At 40.5% G+C, this 23458-nt stretch overlaps 2 protein-coding genes across 2 annotated transcripts; one reads left to right on the top strand and one right to left on the bottom strand.

The window, feature by feature from the left end:
• Window positions 1–775: 775 nt before the first annotated feature.
• lrrc75ba (leucine rich repeat containing 75Ba) lies at window positions 776–12861 on the bottom strand. Its single transcript, XM_063897712.1, has 4 exons — window positions 12289–12861; window positions 9528–9656; window positions 8520–8632; window positions 776–3136 (listed from the first exon to the last, which is right to left on the bottom strand). The coding sequence occupies exons 1-4, from the start codon at window positions 12571–12573 to the stop codon at window positions 2545–2547; spliced, it is 1119 nt and encodes a 372-aa protein (XP_063753782.1). The 5' UTR covers window positions 12574–12861; the 3' UTR covers window positions 776–2544.
• On the top strand, window positions 1885–23215 carry ggt1a (gamma-glutamyltransferase 1a). Its single transcript, XM_063897710.1, has 13 exons — window positions 1885–2314; window positions 16947–17123; window positions 17234–17364; window positions 17449–17538; window positions 17827–18019; window positions 18741–18901; window positions 19067–19216; window positions 19655–19791; window positions 20173–20360; window positions 20483–20610; window positions 21522–21634; window positions 21717–21830; window positions 22222–23215. Exons 2-13 carry the CDS (start codon window positions 16951–16953, stop codon window positions 22366–22368), a joined length of 1725 nt encoding a protein of 574 aa, XP_063753780.1. The 5' UTR covers window positions 1885–2314; window positions 16947–16950; the 3' UTR covers window positions 22369–23215.
• Window positions 23216–23458: the final 243 nt, after the last annotated feature.

Here is a 23458-nt window from a genome sequence, read left to right as displayed (position 1 = left end):
GGAAGGTTTTCAATTCACACTTTAAAGCGAAATAATATATATATATTTTTTTTTCTTCAAAATCTCTGACACAAATCAACCCTGTAGGAGAAGGTCAGATAGGATCCGGGTTATTTTAAGGGTGTGCTTCGTGCCCTCTCACATGGTATTTGGACCTCAGGGGGTGTGACAGTCACACTGTGCTCTGACCTTATAGGAGCCACCTGTAGCAAATGCCACATTACCATGACTGGCAGCAGAAACAAAGGTAGCCAGGAGAGCATTATGGGTAGATGAGCACACTGCCTTTAGTGAACAGAGGCAGCTTAAGCCTTCTCCTGACAGCACTCAGTGGTCGAAAAAGTGTACTCGTTTATTGTCCTTAAGTAAAGGAGCAGTAGATATACTCTGTACAAGCACAAGTACAAGTCCTTCATGCAAAAGCATTAGGATCAAAATGTACCAAAACTAAAAGTACTCATGCAGAATTTCAGAATCATATATTAAGTGATTGTGTTATAATATATAGAGTGATACGTTAATGTTTTCATCACTTTATGTTAAAATAGGTAAAGATACGGTTTAGTTGAATTACTATATATACTACCTGGTAGCTTAACCGTATAATATATAATAATGTATTATTTATTGCACGTTTTATTAATATTAAAAATCTGCAAAATATCTGCCAGCTCACAAACAAGTAAATCACTTCCAACGTCTAATCCAAAACAGCACGCTTTGAGCCTTCTCTTTTATTCATCTATTTTCAGACTAATCTGCATAAAATAAACCCTCAGCTGTTTCTTTCAGAAGCTGCAGGTTCTGCTTGTGACCCAGATACTTTAATGCACTTATTTTTTTCCCCGAGGAGATCTGCAAAATAAAACAAATCCATACTTCTCAGTTGGGATTGGTTCTTTTATTGGCAGTCAGTGTTTGGCATGAGACAAGTACACACAGGCTACAAGAAGAGTTTGACACACAGAAACATAAAATACTAAACAAAGGACAGTGCGTTCCATCATTCAAATGAAACATTCAACTTGAAAGTGTTCTGCATTTACTTCCCGTTTTATTGTGTAATCCCATCAGCCACATCCCTTTTTTCCAGTTTGCTCTGCAAGCTTACAACTGGAGGTCAGTTTCCTTATTAGAGTCATTATTATAATTACAGAGTCAGACAAAAGACGAAACACCAAAACAACACAAATAATTACAGCAGTAATCAGACATTTTACTGTTACACACACATATAACACACACTTAAACATTTATTATATATCTGGTGATTTTTCTATGATCATTCTAACAATCAATAGCCATTTGGTCATCATTTCACCCTTAAAAGAGGTTTGCGTTCAGCTTCGAACATAAAAACAAGGTACACAGAGGTTATGCTATGGAGAAACAGAAATATAAAGAAAAACGTCTCCTTAAAGTGCTTTCAGTCAGTCTAACTTTATCATTATGTGCTAGGTAAACGGACTATAACCGATATTTAACAGTCATGCTTGTGTCTCATAAGAAACACAGGGCCACTGAAGTACGGTGTCAATAAATGGAAATGACTACATATTTGTAGAGACAAATGGCAGTAGGACCAACAGCACCACTCAGACTAGCTGTGGTGTCATAAACGCACTGAAAACACTGTGGTGATGGCTACAACAGCTCAGTAATGACCAATATCAGCATTTAAGCTAGTACAAAAACAATCAGTGACAGCTATCCATTGTTGAGTCCTACCTGTTGTCTTCTAAGATTGCTTTGTTCACCAAAAGTGCACAAAGATAGCCCGTGGAAACACAAGAGAACCATGTTTTGTGTCCTCATTTACATCAACACAAGGGCTGCGTGGGTATTCACAAGTGGACATTTGGAAAGGGGGGGAATACGCGAAAAGTCTTGACATAGCAGTTTTGCCGGTGTCACGTGACAGGTCGTCGGCTGTATAGTCTGTTGAACTTGTGTCATAGCTTTTGTTGAGAGATTAACAGAGAACACACAATGTGGAGCTAGGCTCTGCCTGCCAGAGATAGCCTCAGTCCTGGTCGAGAGACCACAGCGACCCTCTGTTTCCAAACTAACTCCAGCTCCACTTTTAGCCACCGCCGGGATGCTGCTCATCCATACAACCAACTGAACTAAATCTCCTTGGGTTTCGCTCCTCACTATCAGAGAGAGAAAGAGAGGGAGAGAGAGGGAGAGAGAGAGAGAGAGAGAGAGAGAGATAGAGAGAGAAAGAGAGAGAGAGCACACCGCTTCATTAACTCTTCCAGCCCCCCTCCAATGAAACCGCACCTTGTTCCCAAGAGCACCATCCACCAACACAGTAAGTCCACCGTCGTCACTTTCTTCTTGTGTGCGTTAACTCAGAGATGGTTAGGGATAGCTTGGTAGCCGTGTCGGGACGAGAAGTTCACAATGTGGGTACATGTCTCCCTTGTGCCTCGAAGGGTGACAGGGCTCGTGGTGTGAGGGCGAGAGGGCAAAGGAGGTAACAGAGTGCTGTGGGACGCATTTCAACCCCCGTTGAAAGAGCCTCGGAGTGGGATAACCCCATCACCTCTCACAGTAGTGGAGAGTGAAGTCTTTGGAGAGCTGCTTCTCCCCTAAACTCCACGGCTCCAGCTCAAATTTGTCATCCTCGTCTTCCTCTTCCACCTCCTCCTCTTCCTCCTCATAGTGGCTGGGCTCCTCGATGGAGGTCTCCAGGTGGTAGGAGTATGGTTGCCCCTCTGTGTACTCGTAGATAGTAGGTAGACTGCTCTTGAGGCTGCAGCGCCGACGCAACGCCACCAGCAGCGGCTGCGGCATGGTGAAAATATCAACGTTGTTGCCAAGGTCGATCCAGGCCAGGCTGGAGAACATCTTGGGGTCTTTGAGCATCTCTGTGAGGTCTTTGAGGATGACCAGGGTTAGGCGGTTACCGTTCAGAGCCAAGGTGCTGAGTTTGGGCATCACGGCGAGCAGAGGCAGGAGAATCTTCAGGTTCTCGTCCTGGAGGTCGGTGAAGCTAATATCAACACCAACAACGCTGTCTCGGTTGTTTTGGAGGTAGAAGAAGACTTGGCGGACATCACGGGTGGATAGGGGGATGCCTGACAGGTCGACACAGTCACCGGAAAGCTTTTTCTGCAGGGTTGTCTTGAGACTGTTAGTAACAAAGAGGAAAAAAAGAGATGGATTACTTAACTGGAAATACAGAAACTAGTTTTGGGTTGAAAGGATGTAACTGGGGAACAAGGCCCTGGTTTTATGTTGTGTTTCCTGTGCTGTATAAAAGAGGGGGTGACAGGGCCAGCATGGAGCGGAAGGCTGACATACAGACTCCAGCATGGGGATTTACTCGTGTAAACAGAAGAGCCAAAACATCCGAATGAGTCAACAGCTTGTGCCCAAAACTCTGCCGGCCAGGAGCACGGAGCTCCTTACAGCACAGGGCCAGAACAGATTGCTGCTTGAAAGATAAACTGCAATGTGTTTTAGAAAAAGATAAAACTTGAATTGAAGATACTTGGTTTATTTATAAGAATGGAAAGAAACGTTTTTAAAATGCTTCTTTAGGATTATGCTTTTATCTACAGCAAAGAAGTCACGGTTGCTATAATGCATTTTTCAAAGCTAGAGACAAAGCTGTAGACATAATGTAAGGAAATGTTAGTTTTGTTTGTATCTGAAGTGCAGATGCAAGAAGTATTTTCCAACACTTTTGCTTTTTTTGGCTGGTTTTTGATTTCAGATGACTTTATTGTCCACTAGATTTGCATATAATTGAAATGAGTCTTTGGATCTGCATTTGAGAAAACGCACACATGAAACACAAAGTGCCGAATATGCATCTTGAAAAAACTTTGAGAGAGCAAGTTGCATTAATAAATGTGCCGAGAGTATTGTTTTTTCCACAAGCATGTAGGTCCATCAACATCAAAAACAGTGCCTGCACACTAAACGATAAATACATACATTTTCAATTAAAATAGGAGCTGTTGTTGGTTTCAGAAAGTCCTAAAACCAACCTCCTTGTTTGGGAATATATGGAGGTTACTTATAAAGCAAATGACAGTAAAAGAAGCATTATTTTATATGTAGGTAGGGACTAATATGTGCAAGACATCTGTTTTGGTGTTGGCTCTTACATCACAAGCCTTTGAAACCAGAAAGCTCTTATCATATCATGTAATACAAGCAGGATTTGAGGCTCAATGTGAACGCAATTGAAACCTTTCTGTAGTTATCTCTTCACATTGCTGCTGAAATGATGTGTGCATTATTTACACACTTATTTGCCCTTGTGTTTCCAGTCAGCCCCTCTACTATCCCCGAGAGAATGCAATATGTCTACCTTGAGCTGTTTCTGAAGAGGTCTGTAACCTGTAGGTCTTCAGTGTCGGAGTGAATTATAACATCCTCCGGCACCCAGTGACTTACTGTGACATTCATCGCGGTACCTGGCACTTGTCATGCTTTAGAATGTTTTTTGGTACTGAAAATGGATGTGCCCTGAGTGGCATTTACTGCTTCATTTAAGAAGTAGTTGATGTGTTGATGAGAAGAGGCTTTGGAGCATTAGTAATTGCAAAAAAGGGGGGAAAAAAGAGTATAAAACCCACTCATGAAGCCAGACAACAAGGGAGTTTAATCATCGGTTGAGCAGAAACTCTATAAGATCAAGACAATTACCTGCTGTATCTTTATCAAAGTATTGTGAGCCACAATCCTTCCCCTCTCTATTGGCTGTCCTCTTTATATGAAAAAAACCCTCATTTTCTCCTGAGGCACAAAAGTCCTAATGGCCGCTGAGGCTCCTCTGCAGGTGTGAATAGGTTTTGATCACACAGCTCCTTCCTTTGTCAGACAGAATCAGCCTTTTGAGCTCAGGAAAAAATGGATGTATGAGTCGCCTCTTCCATCCTTCCTCCAGATTAATGTGACAGAAAACAAAGGTGTCGCTGATAACTTCCAGCAGACTGCTTTCTGTCGTCTCTATGCCCTCGAGAACACTGTCAGCAGGGTTCAGTTTAAATGACAGAACTTGTTTAGAGGTAAGCGATTAAAAGAGATTAAAAAAGCAATCATTCAGTGGTGGGCTTTTCTCGACTATGAACAAATCACTTTCATTGCATGTTGCCTAGAAGATGTCCAAAGCAGCAGGCAGAAAGAAATAATCCCTATAGCACCACAGTATTGAATTCAAGCCTTTCCTTTTTTTTTTTTTTAAGAAACCTAACCTTTTCCAGCTGAGAAAAAATAACAATTAATACCTGAGGTTATCCTTAGGACAAAGATAGCGCTAACGTTAGTCAGTAGTGGTCGTTCATCAATTTATCAAGAAGTCTAATATATAACAATCAATTATCTGTTAAGTCATTAATTAAATTGATATTTCATAATGGAGATTTCTGTTAATTACCCACTTAAAGAGTGATGAAGTACAGTGTGTCTCTTGTCTTCACATGTGGCTCATCAGTCTCTGTGTGTCATTGATTTAATATAATGAGGCAGCATTCGAATTCAGACTGCGTAATTCAGTCTGTGTAATTGAATCACTGTTAATATTTAGTATTTTAATTATTCATGTCTGGAGGGTAAGCTATTTAGAAAAAGTAAAAAAATGTCAGTTTAATAGTACATGTTAACCAGTGGCATCTGTTATAAAAAACCCATTTTATTTGAACTTTTTAGTTAACAGGAGTTTGTTTGCTACTCGCTCTCCCTCTGACTATTTCAGATTTTCTCGTACCGTTTTGTTTTTTGCAGTCATTTACAGTTTAGCTTTGTTCTATAATTCATAACGGCCCCCTGATGGCTGAAACTGCACAGAGAGACACAAGATGAGCCGCCGAATCACATCTGCTCGCTGACATTTCATTTATATTTTCAATTCTGATGCATTAAATTCTCAAGACGATAAAGGAGTAGGCAAATGTGACACACACAGACACACACTACGGCATTGACCTTCACGGTGCAGGGACTCCAACCTCACAGCTCACAGTCCATATCAATCAAAGCATATCCTGCACATAGATACTACCCCCAAATTATTTTAGTTGGATGGATGTTTTGGTCAAAAACCCAACCTGAGGAGCTGCTTTGACTACTTTGCCCTTTCTGTGTCTCATTTTGTATTTTCGTGGCATCCTGAAGCCGAATCACTCAGTAAAAATGTGTAGTACAGGTGTAGTATGCTACAATGCACAATGCAATGTTTCATGGTGAATATGAGATCAGGTGTAAAAACAGACATTTTCTGCTGCTTGCAATGAAGATAAAGAGATGTGAAAACTAAAAAGCCATCGAGAGCAGAATGGTAGTTTTGGTTCTCTCCGAGCGTTAAGGTAACAAAGGACAAAAGTGAATGCGAGGTCACACGAGGCTGATGGAACAGGAAGATTGTGGTGTGAAAATTGAAAGAAAAAGGTCACAAATGCGTTTTAGGCTCACAAGAATTACCCATAAGGTTGGAGCGCCTTTGAAGCATTTTCTAGGTCACTGCTTCTATCAAGCTGGTGGTCAAGATCTTATTAAATGTGGAAAAAAGACAAAGGAAAACATTTCTAGCAAAAGCCAAATAAACTAGTTAGATAGATTAAAAGGATTATTGAGATTCGGTGTGGCATTTCAGTCAGAAATGTGTGTACAGCATTTGGACGGACCGGTGTGCAGGGCTAATGCTGGATAATGAAGGGATGAACAATCCGGTGGCATTATAAGGGACTGAGCCCTCTCTGTTTCCCCTGGGTACAGAGAAACCTCTCAGAGGTGAGATTGTTGCATTTTTGCACAGATGAGGGCAGTTTGCCTGCAGCTGAACAAAGAAGCAAGTTAAAAAGAGGTAAAATCCACCCTTAAACGATGTCCATGACATTCATTTATTTTGAATGTGGATACCTTTATTCTTTGATGAAGGACGACATCATAATATTGGGAAATACACTTAACTTATTTATTGCAGAACGTTAAATCAGAAGATGGTTGCTACTCTCATGTCTATAAAGCCGGGAGACATTTAGATTAGCTTAGCATAAAGACTGGTTACAGAGGAAAACAGCTAGCTCTAACTGAAAATATTTTAATTTGATATAAATAGATATAATGAGTGATTTAAAGAGCTTGAGATTCACTGGTAGGCTGATTTTGGTACCTTTGGACGGGAGACATTTGGATTAGCTTAGCATAAAGACTGGTTACAGAGGAAAGACTGGTTACACAGAGCAAGGCTAGTTTCTCCTGTATTCAGTATCCTTTTAAGCTAAGCTAGCCATCAGCAGGCTCTTCCCCTCATATTTACATTGAGCCATGAGATTGGTATTGATCTTCCCTTACATGTGACAAGAAAGCAAATAAGTGTATTTGCATAAATGTGAAACTGTCTTTTTAACAACCCCCAAAGTCATAAGGCTACAGTAAACAACAAAGTGAGCTCAACAAATGTGTTTAATATCAACATAGAGAAAAACTGTGTATGCAGAAAATATTTGTGCCAGAATTTAAATGAGTAACTATCTGATTTTATAAAAGAGCCAAATCTAAAAAGTATCTTGAGAAATTGAGTTGTCTATCAAAAGAAAGTGTCAGCCTGCCCTTGTCTCATCTCTCTATCTGACAGGTATTTGTTGGTGAACACAGCATCTACTGTATTAATATTCTTTTTCAGGGTGGGTTTCTTTTTAATGATTCATGTTGCTTCTGCTGTCTCAGTCAATGTCAGACAGTCTACCTCTCTCTGCAGGTTTAGGAAAACAACACCAAGACTAAGTGAAAAACAAGAAGCTCCTTTGGCTGGCAATTTAGCGATCAAATGTATCTGCACATTTTTTCAGAGATGCTGTCAGTTAAATCTGTCTGTGGCGCATTAAACGTCTACAAGCGCAACCAAAACCTGCCTGTACAGCTCAACGGTGAAGTAACTGATCCTTCAAATACATCTTTTCCCTTTCCTCTGATACTGCGTGTGATACCTCTGACTGACTCATAATGAACCTGTCTCATCTCACTGTGTTCCCATTGTCTCTGTCTCAATGCTGGGATTATTTTCACCCTCAGAAAATGAATTTGTTATTTGCAGAGTCTAGCTGGCTGTTGAATAAGCAATTACACGAGGAAGAATTACTGTAGGGTTTATGAAGAGGATTACTAATAAACACCTGAGCACACAAAAAAAGCCTATTTGTACACAAGCTAATTCTCTATTCATCATTTGCACATCAAAAGCAGTTCAGTCTTTCATCAAGACGATGTATTATAACATTATTACATCCCTGCTTTTCTTCAGCGAGCAGATGGACAGATTTGTAGATGTGCCGCTTTTGGAGAGAGAGAAGGCAGTGGAAACGCTAACACGAACCTCGGCACTTAAAAGAGAAAGATGATTGACAGCTGTGGTTACTACGGCCTTCCCATCAGGTCAGCCTGTGGCCAGCGCCGCCCTAGCTCAATGTCATCTACAAAGATGGAAATCTCTATAGCCCTGCTCTCTGTTGTGCGGAGCTGCAGATTTATTACAGACTGGACTTCAGGACAGAAGGGCTTACCAGGCCTGGGATTTCCGTCTGGACATGCTCTGCCTCAGCCACTTTGAGTGCGGGGTCAGGTGGTAGATCAGCTGTCTGCAAATCTTATCAGAAGACTTTATGGTGTCTGCATCCTGTAGAACAGAGCAGAGAGATAATATTAATAATGACAAGTAGGACAAAGAGTAGTGACGCAGCACATTTCTATGAAAGATTTTCTGCCTGTGTGTTCCAAGAGAAAATGTATTTACTATTCATCATCTCAAATTATCTTGTTTTTAAGTTTCCTACATCTTATAAAATGTATCAACCTTATCAACAGTGTAACATCTTTGTTATTATTTGCGATGCCTTGAGCTACTCCTGAACAAAACACAATTTAGCTGATTTAGTGGAGCAAGAAAATCTAATCACATGCAGTGTGCATCGGTGGGGAAAAACACAGGAAGTACACAGAAGAGGTGAGTTGCAACGCAGCCACCGGGACACACTTGAAATTTCAGTTTATTAGCCATATTGTGGCTGCAGATGACCATAAGCTTCATCAAAAAGAATCTAATACTCACAGCTGACCTTTGATTCCCTTCCGTGCAACACAGCATATTTATTTAGCTAAAGTCATTTCATTTGATTCCTTTTCTGTATGTAAATATAGCAAATATTAACTAGCAAATCCATTTCAATGAGGTTTCATGTTTTAGATCTCAAGACATACATTAGTTACATGAAATTTCATTGAAAGAAAACCAAACCACAATAAAAGGGCTGTGCAAAAAAACACTGTTCCTATTTTCTAGCAGCTCATAAGAAGCCCATGTCTGCAGGATTTTTTTCATCCGTCTGTTGAAACTTCAGTTGATGACAACCTCAGATTGGATTTTCATTGATCTTGAGAACTTACTACTTAACAAAAGGAAACCATAAGGGGATTATTTTTAGGAGAATGCTTTAGCTGAATACTAACATCTAACTGGATCTCTGTGGATATGCGCTGAATGGTTTAAAGAGAGGAGAGCAAAGCAAGCTGACCTTCTTAGGACATTGCATCTCTCGAGCCAGGCTGAGCAGCAGCTCGTGTGAGATCGGGTCCACCAGGTTGAGGAAGGCCGCGTTTTTGTATAAGATGTCATTGAGTGAGGTGCCTTCCAAACCAAGATCCTAGCAAAGCAGAAAAAATTATATGTATCACAATCACACCAAAATGGAATAATAAACAAAACATTGTGCCATAATTTCAATCAAGTATCTGAACATGTGACTTTCGACCTGAGGGAAAAAAATGCATTAGTGTTGGCAGCCAGGCACAGCTGTGTCAAGGGCAATGTGACTCGAAATGGAAAGATAAAAGAAGTGTTTTGTTTTAAATATTCATTATAGACGAGAGGAGCTTTTTCATCTACTGAAGGAAAGTGAGATCTGGAGGGTGTCGTAGGATATGCTGTGTTTGGCATAACATCATGGCAACGGGCCAAACGTATCCGGGCATGCCACAGCAAGTACTGTCTGCAGACAACAGACAATTCGTTGAAAACCTTGTAGATTTAGGTTATTTGCGAGGTCATTTCCAGAAATATGCCTGGTTATGAGATGAGGATATGTTCTATAAAAAGACGTCAAGAAGAAAAAAAAATTCATTCAATTCTGTTCCGTATGCTGTTTACACATACGCATTTTCTTGGCTCATAAATCTTTTCACTTCATAGAAATATGGCAGTGGCCCCTTTTGATGTAAGACCTTAAGTAAATGTGAATACACCCGCAAAAAGGTAAAAAATGAAAAAACTTATAAATATGACAAATTCAAAAGGCTATGCAATAATAAAGAAAGAAAAACAAACCAACTGGAATAAAAAGGACATTTCAGATGACCTTTTGAATGCGGTGAGAAAACTCTGTGTACTGAAATGTAAAAACACACTTACCATCCAGGTCTTACGAGGCAAACTATGAGGAGCTATTGTACAGCCGTGCACCTTTAATGAGAGAAGTAAGCCACATACTGTGTGCACACACCTGCACACGCACACATTTCTATTCTCTCCGACACAATCGGCATTGATTGTAATAGACAGTTTGAGTGGGAGGCTGGCAGATTCACATTACTGACTCCCCTCTTAACAAGGGCAACAGTAAACACAGACGGAACCCAAGCTGCTTCTGCCCTTCTGAAAAACAAGGTTTAAAAATATCTCCCCTCTGAGTTTAGACACGATCAATTGTAATGTGTGAGCGTAGCATGAGGCCATGAATCCTTCCCATATCTGCAGCAAACCTCAGATCTTTTTCACATTTAGAGCAGGGCTCACTGTTACACTCACCCATTAAATCTGCCACAAACTCCTTTTGAAATCACTGAACAGAATCTTTCAGATATCTGCCTGCAATGCTGCAAGTAAAGATAAGTAAGTAAGGCTTATTTAATGAAAGTGGAGCTCATTTAGAACACATGTCCCCTGTGACGTGGCTGTCATGAAGCCTATAGGCCGACAAGGTTATCTCCTCGCCTTGATTAAGGATGTTCCACTTTCTCCTGTGTCATGGCTTCACAGTAATTAACACTGGATTTGCTGACAGCTAAAAGACAGAGGGGGCCAAGCAAACAAATTAAATCTCCAAGGCTGCTGCTACATCTTTCATGCACCTACATATTGTTTTAATGATATCCAACAGCAGGTGGGAAAAGCCCTTTGAAAACAAGCCTTTGATTGAGATGTAACTTCCTTTATTCAGTATGGTAAAGCTGGTCTTAACATATTCCTGCTCATGACAACAACAATACCTGCTTGTTAATATTGTCACAACCAAGTGAAGACTGCATCTTATTTACTGCAAAAAAAGCCTTTTGAAAAACAATGAAAACAGCTTTGTTGTTTTTGGCTATATGTTTCATCAGCTAGAAAGCAAAAAAAAAAAAAATCCATATCACATCACCACAGCGAGGTGCACAACAAACACTTCAATAAAGCGGTCTAAATGTTCATTTCTCTGACCTTCTTTTTTTTTTAGAGTTAATAAAACCTTTTGGGGAATAATAATATTGTGTATCCTTGAACACAGGACTCCAGGGCTTACATTGTTAATGCTTGAGCACAGGCCATTACAGAAAGACACATTAGGAGTGGAGAGGGATGGAGGGGGCAGGTTGCTCTAATGGGAGCCGGAGAAACAGCCTGAGGAGAGGCGAGACTGGCCGTAGTCGAGGATATATGGACATATGTAGGGAGGTTTGTGAAGAGGAGGGGTCTGTTACATTTGTGTTTGTAGAATCTATATCCATATATTACCATAACCAAATCCAAAGACAACCACGTTTTAATTAATGTATGGACACAGTGTGACCATTTCCTCTTTTATAGTGTTAGTAGTCCTGTCAGTTGAAATGTCAACACGGAGCACATCCACACAGAGTGAGAGTGTGTGGTGAGTCACAGCTGTCTGAAAAGAAACGTGTCACTGGTACAACCTCTGCCAGTGGCCTACTTTCTATATAGACAAATGCTTCTGTCCATTAAGTGAAAGAGGGACAGTGCAGTATTCACCTCAAGGTGGGTTGAGGTTTGAGGTCAGATGTCAGCTGTTTAGAGGGGGTTAAAGCACCTGTGGCACCACAACATTTTGAGGATATCACGTCAGTGCACACATAAGCAGCTCCTGCTTGTTCTCCATCTGATCTATGTTTTCAGGATGTATGGTTGTGTGCGCATCAAAGCAGGCTGAAAGCAGTAGTGAAGAATGTAAACAGGTCTGATTGTCCTGCTGTCAGGCCGGGCTACATGCAGTTTCCACCTACCTTCCTCAGTAATTTGAGCACGTCTGTTGCCTGTTCTATCCTGCGGTCACGGAGCAGCTTCTGGATCTCTTTGATCCACGCTACTCGCCTGATGTACGGGCTGTGGTTGGTCCTCCGCAGCATCCCAGGCAGTTTGTCTGATTTCAGCATCAATGCAAACAGAAAGTCCCCCCCACCGCTTCGGCTGACCCTCTCGCTCTCTCCGGTGCTTTCCTGAAGCTTGCGTCTCTTTTTGGAGAAATTCTCATTGTCCAGGCTGCTCTGCCTGCTCAGTCTGGAACCCATGGTGTTGTTGTCGCTACAGATGCAGGCAATGTGTGTCGCAGCTCAGACGATATTACAAAGAGGACAAACCCATGATCAGTCTCTGTTTTTGGATGATGGAAAACAGCGCCGTGTTGTCTGGCGCTGCGAAGCTGTCTGGATCCAGTGCACACACTATCCCTCGATGGTCTAATTTATCACTTCTCTCCCATGCAACCGCTACACTATTTTGATTTTTTTTTTTTTTTACCTCCACACGGCTATACGTGCACCTGGCTCAGATGCTGAGGATGCTCCGGCTGATTCATCCTCCAGCCGTGCCTGCTTCACACTGCTGTTTAGATTTCAGCAACGTGGAGCGTCCGACCAATCGCATCATGGTGGCCACTACGCGTCTCTCCTCCCAGGCTTGAAATAACCCCTCTGCTAAACGCATCTAAAAGAAAGAATGTCAGTGTTGTTATTAACAATTTAGTGCAAATTGAATCGTGAATTTAATTTACAATGTGATAAGCCACGCTGTGAAGTGCCAAGAAGTCACCGAAATAATTAGAAATAAAAACCCCTACGTGTCAGCGTGAGTTTGAGTCTTGAGTGACATGTTTCATAGGAACCATTAGCTTTTTACTCCAGTTGAGCAAGTGTGCATTGCCATTGGCCCTTTGAACATATGAGTTGATTATCTTTCTGGCAATCCTGTTGTCAGTCAGCCATTGCACCAGCTGTAAACTGCACCTGTTAGAACTCCACTAAATCAACGCTTTTCTTTGAGCAGCATTCATGTATGTTAATCTCATATGAATCAGTATCAAAAAGATCTTTATGATTGATAGAGGACTCTTGTAAAACGACAGAATACTTTGGTCAGGGGCTTACAGGCTCTTGTCTTTGCTCCTCCTATTACTCTTCATGCTTTAACAGAATACAAAGTATGTGTAAAAGGACACAGGTCTACACCTGCAGCTTTTCTTCTTCATGGGACCCAATCATATTAAAATGAGGGGGGGATTGTGATGTAGTGTTTTTTTTTTCATTTATTTTAGTTTCGTCTTTAGGAATTGTGTCCTGATTTGACTTAAACCTGATCTAGGCATGCCCTTGTTTAGTGAAGTAGGGTGGTTGATGCTGTCTAATAAATGTTATCCCTAGCTGCCCTATATCCTTCCAGACTCGGCCTGCACATTTTCCTAGAGGTAGTAATAATAATTGTCATGGCACCTTTAACTCAATGTATAACCCAATTTCTCACTCCAATGCTACATATTTGTTTGTCAGAGCTTTGATTCTCCAAGCAATGCTGCAAAAATGACTCATTTAACAACACATACTAAACATAATTGTCTTTCCTTCCTTATGCATTCTGAAATCTAATTAAGAGGATCTTTTCTTTATGTGTAAAATGTTTTATGATCTATAATGTATCTGGTGTTGTTGAGATGCTTAAGGGGGTTCATCGCTTTTACAGATGCACTACTCAGTGCATTACTGAGTCTGTAAAAAACCTGTAAAATATCCTCTAGTTGTGGAGGGAGAAACAATGTCGACAGGGTTATCTTGGCTTCAGTTCATAGCCTTTGGTCAGAAATCCTGTGCTACAAACTAGAGGTTTCAGTTTTAAAAACAAATGTAGACATTTTAGAGGAAACAGGATTTGATGATAGATGTTATTAAGTCTCATTATAGGAGCATAATGATACAAGCTTATTGGAGTTTAAACTAAACTAGAGACTCAGGTCAGAATATTTACATGTAGACCTTTCTTTTTAAGATACATCTCTTGAGAGTCCCTAGCCCTTGAATACCCAATTGACAGGGCAAGGAAACAAGCAAACAAGTTTGAGGAACATTTGGGATAGAACATATGATTTTCAAAACTGTGTATCTAAAAACAAATCTGTCTTTCACTGCTAAGAACAATATCCAGAATTTTCCAACTTGAAGTAGACACACAGTTGATGACTCCCTATAATCAAAGAAGTGCACCTACCATTAATAACACATGACATCACCTCCTTTTCTAACTTTGGCCATTTCTTGACTGTACGTGTTTCTGCAGGCTGCGTTTCACCTCTCACCGAGGAACAACAGCAGCGGGTGATTTGATTTGCTGCTGAGTACAAGCCTTTTCCTTTATTGTAAGAAAACATTTAGAAGGAGCCCTGGTGGGTAGGACTGCATCCCTCCTAGCAAGTGAAAATGAAACCTCTAGCTGAGGGACAAAAATATGAACAAGCTCCAGCGGATATTTCATAAAGCCACCCTCATGCAGTGACAGTGACTTGCGTACAAAGGCTGAAGGAAGGCTTTTGTGATATGCAACAGACAGATATGTAATTGCTGTCTTCCGCTATGAATCAGGTCTGTCCATTAGATAAACTCTCCTCATTGGGGCGGCTCTGAACCTGGGAGATCCAGAACAGGATAGAAGTGATTAGATTTGGACACAGCAGCAGCCCATAGGCTCCTTTGACAGTGCTTTATAGGAGTGGGCCAGCAACAGGAGTGCAAACTGGATTAGCTGAGGCAGCACAGAAGGGTATGTGCTATTGAGAAGCTCCTGTCTCTGCCAGACAGCTTGGACCTGCGCTGCCGGGAGAAGGCTCAGGCATCTCAATCGCTCTGAGGACACCTGCAGAATAAGCCAAATAGACTGTGACATGGCCACTGAGCATGGCAACGCCGGCTGAGCCAATCACACACAGCCCCGAGTCGGTATGAAGGCTGCTGGTATCTGTAAACCATTCAATCTCACCTTTATTTTGGCGTAGTCTGCCAGATAGATATCAGAGTGAAATGGAAGAAAGGGGAAGAAAAACTCAAGATTTTCACTCCAAAATGGGGAAAGGGATGCATCTATAATTTGAAAAAGGGGGACATCTGGTTTTAAAAAACAATTTAACCCCTAATACCCCAAAACACACAATGCCGTATGTCATTGCGTACCTATTGCCTTGTACATGTATAAGTTACAGAAGAAAGCTTTCATGACCTTTACCCTCCAATACCCAATCTTCCTCCATACTTTCTCTCCAGTTCCTCTATAACTTTCTATCTGCATGTTTAACTGTCTATACATTTCATAAACATGTGCAAATAAAGCACATGCTTATTATTTTTTGTGACACCTGATCTAAGGTAACACATTGTGTTCACATCATCAGCAATGAGGGAAGCTGGTAAACACCCTGTCATCACTGCTGACATGTACTTATTTAGCCAACTCCTACATCTCGTTTCATTTTCACCAATAATCTCCAGCGAAGGTAAGTCCAACTCCAGTTCTCCCTTTCTGACAGAAAAATATGATTGTTGTTTTTTGGGCTTTACATTTTTTGATTTGTCTGACTGGTTGTACGCAGGATTATGAAAAAAAAAGTACTGGTCCAATTCTATTTTATCTTGGTGAAAGGGTGTAGCATTGGCTAAAGAAGAACCCATTACATTTTGGACAAAAAAAATCATATGCTGGATACACAAATCGTTTTCAATATTGCATGATAAGGTATTTGGCCTTGATGGAGGTCGGCATTCTTTGGTTGTCTTGTAATTGTTTGTTTAAAGGTTTGAACACTTTTTCAATAATGCTTCACATTGCATGGCCGCAGACAAATACTAAACCCGTCTATTCCTGTACTCTCACAGGCCTTAAAAACTGAAATCATTAATCCACTCTTTGAAAAGAACAGTTGAGATACTTCACTATTAAACAACTGCAGGCCAATATCAAATCTCACATTCCTAGGTTATCTTATTAGGAACAACTTCCAGGATCTTAATAACCGTTCTCCCCAAGGACTTCAATGACATCCACTTAAACACTGACAGTAGCAGTGGTAGTATTATTAATTGTTAGTGCTGCATTTGACACAATTGACCACTACACATTACTAGACCGGACTGAAAAATCGGATGGGACCTTCTGGCACACTTATAAGCTGGTTTGAATCTGACTTTAAAGGAAAGGAAAAACGTTTTTTCTATAAGTAACTAAACATCTGAGAGGACAAATATGACATGAAGGGTTCCTCAAAGCTCCACCCTGGGGCCTCTTCTCTGTTTAACATCTACATGCCTCCACTGGCTCATATAATGGAAAACAACAAATCAAGTTACAGTGGCTATGCAAAGGACACACACATTTACAAATATTTACAACTATTTCATCCGGGGGATAATGTTCCAATTCAATCACCTACAGGGTATATTAGAAAGCCCACATGTTAACATTGTAAGCTGATAAATATGTTTGTTGATGTTATATATTTCATTCATTAATGTCAGGTTTGCGTTTCCTTGCATTGCATTGCATAATATATTAATCATGGAGAATGTGTCAATAGTTTAATTTCTGACAAATTCAGTTTGACTCATAAGGGTGTTGATTTCCTGAGCAGGAAAATGGTTGGGAAGTCCCTGATTGCTGGTCTGGTGGTCCTTCTGGTGGCTGCAGTGAGCCTGTTCCTGGGGGTGTTCATGGGCCTGGGGAAGAAAAACACTCCCCCTCCCCTGGACCACTTCTACTCAAAGGCCGCTGTGGCTGCTGATGCTGGAAAGTGTTCAGAAGTAGGAAGGTACGGCGACTCAGACTTTTGTTTTCCAACTGTGACACAGCGGTTTTCTGTGTATCTACATGTCTATATGCGAGTCCATGCTTCTACCAAGTATATTCTTGTGTTTGCAGGGACATTTTGAAGAAGAATGGGTCAGCCGTGGATGCTTCTATCGCTGCCTTGCTATGTGTTGGCCTTCTGAACGCTCACAGCATGGGCATCGGTGGAGGGCTCTTTTTTGTAATCTATGACGCTGCCACAGGTAAGTGTGCATTATTAGTTACAAAAAAATCAGTTAATTGAAAAGAAACACAAACTGCTATGTCTACTCATTTCTGTTAAACAGGAAAGGTAGAAACCATAGATGCGAGGGAAACGGCCCCCATGAACGCCACTGAAGACATGTTTGGCAACAACACAAAACTTTCCCGTACAGGTACTAGCTTCAAGCTGTTTCGAGTATTTCCCAGGAAAAATAGGCAAACAATGTGGACTGTGTTCTTTAAAGCTTTTTAATCTAGTATGACCTGACTCTAAAGTTGTATCATATGGATAAAGAGAGATTCATATTTCAGTTTCAAACTTATCTATCAACCTCCTCCCTAATGTTCCTTCATGTTTAACAACCTTTCTATATCTTCCCTTGAGCCTGCTGCTGGTTACAGAGTTTTTTCTTCTCTGGTCCACCAGTCTGACAGTTGGTGCTGCTGTTTCTACTTGACAGGTGGATTGTCCATAGCCATTCCTGGGGAGATCCGAGGTTACGAGATGGCCCACAAGAGGCATGGCAGGCTGCCATGGAAGGACCTGTTTGAGCCCAGCATTGCCTTGGCTCGAGATGGCTTTCCTATTGGAAAAGCTTTGGCTCATGCTATCTCCAAGAGCAAAGACTCCATTCAAGGAGACGCCAACATGTGGTGAGGGGGAAACATTTCAACTGGCAGACAAAGTGTCTTGAGGGTTAAATAAAATAAATTACTAAAATCAATATATAACATATGTAATACAGCTAGGAGATGGTTATCCTAGCATAGCATACAGGCTAAAAAATAGAGGGTAAAACTTAGCCCGGCCCTCTCCCAAGGTAACATGTCATTACATTTTAAAACTACTGGTAGATGCATAAAAAAAACCCGTGTAGCCTGCTTTGGACAAAGGCATCATAGCCATATCCCCATTATTTAGGCTAAGCTAGGCTAAACTTCCCCTGGCTATAGCTTATATTGACAATTAGAGCTTGTAACAGGACTCTGGAAAGCCTCTCAACATCTTTAAATACGTCAATGGTAGATTAACGTTTAATGGAGCAACATGTATCAATCTATTAATTTACTTTCCTGGAAAAAAACGAAATGTTGGCCATTTCTATGTGAAGGAAACATGATTGTTTCTTGACAAATGCGACTATTTTGGTGACAATTGTCTATATTGATAAACATACAGTGCTTGGTGCAGTCTTTTTGTTTTTCTCAGTGAGTAGGTAGGTAGAGGGTAGCAGGTAGAGGTGTGTATTTTCTGTTTGAAAGAGTGGCTTTTTTAATGCTACCACTGGGAGTGCCAGAGAACATTACCATATTTCTACAGACCTGAATACTACAATATAACTGGTTTTCTTCTTTCTGTTTTATCATCTTCCAGTGAGGTGTTTTGTGATTCTCAAAAAAACATACTGAAGGAAAACGACATTGTTAGATTTCCAAAGCTGGCCGAGACGTACCAAAGAATAGCAGAGGAGGGCCCTGACGTGTTTTATAACGGGTCAATGGCACAGAGCATCGTCGAGGACATCCAGGCGGCAGGTGTTATGTTATTACTTGTTAATGTATGTGTTTATAGATACCGAATACACTCAACCTATTTATCTGTTCATATAAGACTTGGAAATTGGAAATACCGCAATTACTGTCAATCATTCATCATTCCTTATTTTAAATTCACTCTGACACTTCTGTGCTCTTCTTCAGGAGGCATTATCACCCTGGATGATTTGTTGGAGTACCAGCCTGTGCTGAATGAGAATCCTCTCAAGCTGAACGTGGGGGAATACACCATGCATGTCCCAGATGCCCCCTCCAGTGGCCCTGTGCTGGCACTCATCCTCAATATAGTGGAGGGTGAGGAGCTTGGCCAAGTACTTGTTCAGCCATGTAGAAGAAAGGATGTCAGGTTTCCCCAGGTTGTCCCTGGGAATGTTTCTCCGCCTCTTTTGGACGCAGAAAACAGAGCTACGACTCAGTCCTGTTTGCCAAATTTAATTCACCATCGACACCCCATCTGTTCAGGCAGAGCATCTTTAGTCATGCCTTAAATAAAGAGTGGCATCATTAATTTCAAATTGGGGATAAGATTTAATGTGTTCATAAATGAATCTGTAGGAACATGTTCCCATATTTTTATTGCTTTTTTGTTATTTGAATTAAGAGTTCCCGGTTGCCACTGATTGAAATTAGTTTTCAGCATAATGATAGAGACGACTGAATAACTGATTAAGCAAAGATAAAATATTTCTTTATAAAATGCAGAAACGTTTTTTCCTCATATTATTTTTGCAGGGTACAACTTCACAGGCACAAGTGTGTCAACAGCGGAGAAAAAGACCCTGACCTACCATCGAATCGTAGAGGCTTTTCGTTTTGCTTATGCAAAGAGGAGCAGACTCGGGGACCCACGTTATCTTAATATTACCGATGTAAGCCTTTATTTTTGTACCATTGTTACGCGTTATAGATTTGTTTTGGAACTTTTTTTGCTGCTTGCCACTCTGCAGTTTGCTCAGGGGCAGAATGTGCATTTGCTATCAGATTTGGAAATACTTTATTGATCTCCTGGGGGAAATTGGGTCACATTATAAGGGCTTCATTTTTAAAATAAGAATATATACAGTATGTATATATTGAAATTAATAGTATTAATACATCATTTTTGCCAGAGTAATTTCAAAGTCGATTATATTTCTTCTAATTATTACATTTTTTCTGTTTTGTAACTATGCTGTTGTACCATTTAGGATTTTTACATGAAACGCTCAGAGAACTGCTGCTCTGAGTCAGACTTGTTTTTCTCTCCTCAGCTCATCCTAAACATGACCTCAGACTACTTTGCTGATGGCATAAGAAGTAAAATTACAGATGACACTACCCACCCAGACAGCTACTATGAGCCAGACTACTTTGTCCCAGACAACCATGGGACTGCTCACCTTTCGGTCATAGCTGAGGATGGCAGCGCTGTGGCGGCCACAAGCACCATTAATCTGTAGTAAGAAGTCAAGTTTTCAGAAAAGCTCATTTGGCTGCCTTCAGAGAGAAAACCGTTCGTCTGATTATCATCTGTGACCTTTTTGTATTAATCACCATTTAAAAGCGGTTTTATTTCTCCAGCTTTGGTTCCAAAGTCATGTCGAGATCAACTGGAATAATTTTCAACGATGAAATGGACGACTTCAGCTCGCCACACATGACCAACGGGTTTGGGATCCCTCCATCACCAAACAACTTCATTCAACCAGGTGTGAATGGACTAAGCTATCACTTTTTTTTTTACACCAATCAATGGTTTAGGCTACCACCTCTACACCATCTTTGTTGATGGATAGTAGTGTTTAAACAACCACAAATAGGGTGACCCTTTCTCTGTTGGGGATTATGCAGAAGTGATGCTTTTACCAGCCTTTTCTTTGTTCCTGCATTTGTCAGTGTCAGGTTCACTGATAGCTTTAGCTCACTAACAGTCTCCTCTTGTTACACTTCAAAGCGTAAGCCCATTTCAAACTGTGTAACACTGCTGATACATCTTAACAGTCATTTTTAAGCTTTAAATGGATTTATTAATTATATAAATAATTAAATCAATGGTTATTCAAAGGTAAAAGTGTAATGGTGTCAAATGGTCTTATTGGTCAAAAATGACACAATAAACCTTTAGCACTTAGAGCTTTGAAAAAGCCTGCAGCTGCATCCCCTTTTGGATCTGTTTTCAGGCTTAGAAAATCTCGCCTTTGACCAATCACAGGTCACTTTTGATATACAATAAACCCAATAAAACTTGTGTCAACATCGGCAAAGCATGTCCAGATGGAGAAAAATGTTACTTATAGTTTTTACTTCAGTAAACTGTTAACCAAAGGCTCCAGGCTGTGGCAATATGGCTAGCTAGAGCCTCGAGGGTATAATATGTCACTGAAAAGAGCGTCACAGACATGTTTGCTTGCAATGAAAATAAAACAATATTTTTTATGATTACCATAAAAGGGACGATGTTCAAAACAAATAACTAGTGCTTTCACATGTGACAGCGCTTGTCTGGTGGAGGGGTTTAGGACAGAGCCGAAAGGGCTGTATTTTGTGTGCGTTTGTTTAGCATTTTCCCAAAAACTGCCAGCGCCAGCATTGTTAGCCATATTTTTGCTGTCTGTTGCAGGCAAAAGGCCGCTGTCTTCCATGTGTCCTACTATCATCTTCGACAAACACAACAAAGTCAAAATGGTTGTAGGAGCGTCCGGTGGTACAAAAATCACCACAGCCACTGCATTAGTAAGTCTGATTAATTCACACCCCATCCAGCAGACCCACAGTCAGTTATTTGAAATGAACAGAACATGTCTTACCCAAACAGGTCATCCTGAATTCCTTGTTCTTCAACTACGACCTAAAGAAAGCTGTGACAGAACCGCGCGTTCACAATCAGCTCAACCCAAATATGACAGTTGTGGAGCAGGGCTTTGAAAAGGTGGGTTATGCATGGAGACATTTAATGCAAAATAATTGGAAAACTGCATAAAAGAGCCAGGACATGCTCATTTGAAATGAACAGTATTTTACTAAGCATACCACGTATTTTTCGAGTGGTTTACTACCGTACAGGCAAGCTTTAAACCTACATAAATATTTACTTATTTGAAACTGATTTGGCTTTAGTGTCTGAAATTGTATTCAAACGTCACAAGGCAAAAACAATCCCTACTCCCATCAGTAAGGCCAACCTATTGAACACTCTTCAACTCACACCAAAACAATGTGGATTGATAAATAGCACAACAGGAAAGAGGAAAAATATGTCTGATTTTTGCATGAGCCGTCTCTTTAACCTGTAACATGTTTGTGTTTGTGTAATATGGCAGAGTGTTCTGGATGGTTTGGTCCAGAAGAACCACATCACACAGCTGCTGCCGACTCCAGACTCCGTGGTCCAGGCGGTGGTACGGCAGGGAGAGCGTCTCTGTGCGGAGTCCGACCCAAGGAAAGGAGGCTATCCAGCGGGATACTGAGCGTGACTTCAGGTCCTTCTGTGCTCCTCAAAGACACTCGGACAGAGACGCAACACAAACAGGTGCCTGCACTGAAGACTCAAGCAGTATTTAAGCCATGGAGACACAGCCACCACTTACTCAAACACGGAAAATAACTCCAATCCCAAACCTTTTTTACTCAAACTCAGTAATTCAGCCTTTATATTCTTTCTTTTTGGCATCACTTTTGAGTTTTTAAGTCAAATAAGAGGTAGTTTGACTCTTGGATCACCACTACTGAGAGCTGGTGATTTATTTTTTAACACATTCTGCTTTATAAAATAAACCTTTTTTAAGTATGTCAGAGTATTGGACATATAAAAAAAAACAAAGAAACGAATAAGTATGAATAATTACAAAAATAAAATAAATGTTTTTTAGGTAAGAATCTGGGATGTAGGTTGTCAATGTTGTACCTTCTTTTTATTGTCTAAGGAAAAAAGCTGCTGTCAATAATTGGACAATTTGTCTGAAAAAGAGGGGAGTTTGTTATCAACCATCAATTACAAACTAGAGCTTTACCAAATAAATAAAAACACCTCAGGTTGTTCGCCTGTTTTACTAAAATGTCTACCTAAACTTTTCTTCTGGTGTAAGTTGATCCTGAAAACAAAGATTATCTAGAAGGAACTGAACGTGTTGTTTTCTACCGTGACTCTCTAATGAAACTATTACTTTTTGAATTGTAAATGTTTAATATCGAGTAGAGGTTAAGTGAAAGTATAGTGTATCCTGAAAAATACATTTGCAGATATATTTTTCTAAACATGCATTGTTCTTATGCCATGTTCTTATGCCATGCTTGTTATTAAACATTTTGAACAAAGATGTTTTATTTTACCACACGGACCCTCTGGGTATTTCTGTGCTCACTGCAACCTAATCTTTCAGTCCGATTTTGTACTTCTGTGTTTTAAATCTGGTACGAAGATGATTAGAGACACATGTGAGAAATGGATTTGAGGTATACATTTTGTGGCAATCCAGAATATTTGCACTTAAATAAATGTCTGTTGAGTCTATCTATCCTCAGAGGAGGAAAGATTGGTTTGAGCCTGTGAGGCAGTGA

The sequence above is a fragment of the Eleginops maclovinus genome, chromosome 12, assembly GCF_036324505.1.
Source record: "Eleginops maclovinus isolate JMC-PN-2008 ecotype Puerto Natales chromosome 12, JC_Emac_rtc_rv5, whole genome shotgun sequence".
Classification (NCBI taxonomy): Eukaryota; Metazoa; Chordata; class Actinopteri; order Perciformes; family Eleginopidae; genus Eleginops; species Eleginops maclovinus.
Note: the sequence above shows the minus strand (reverse complement) of the source record. Positions and strands in the feature narration are given on the sequence as shown.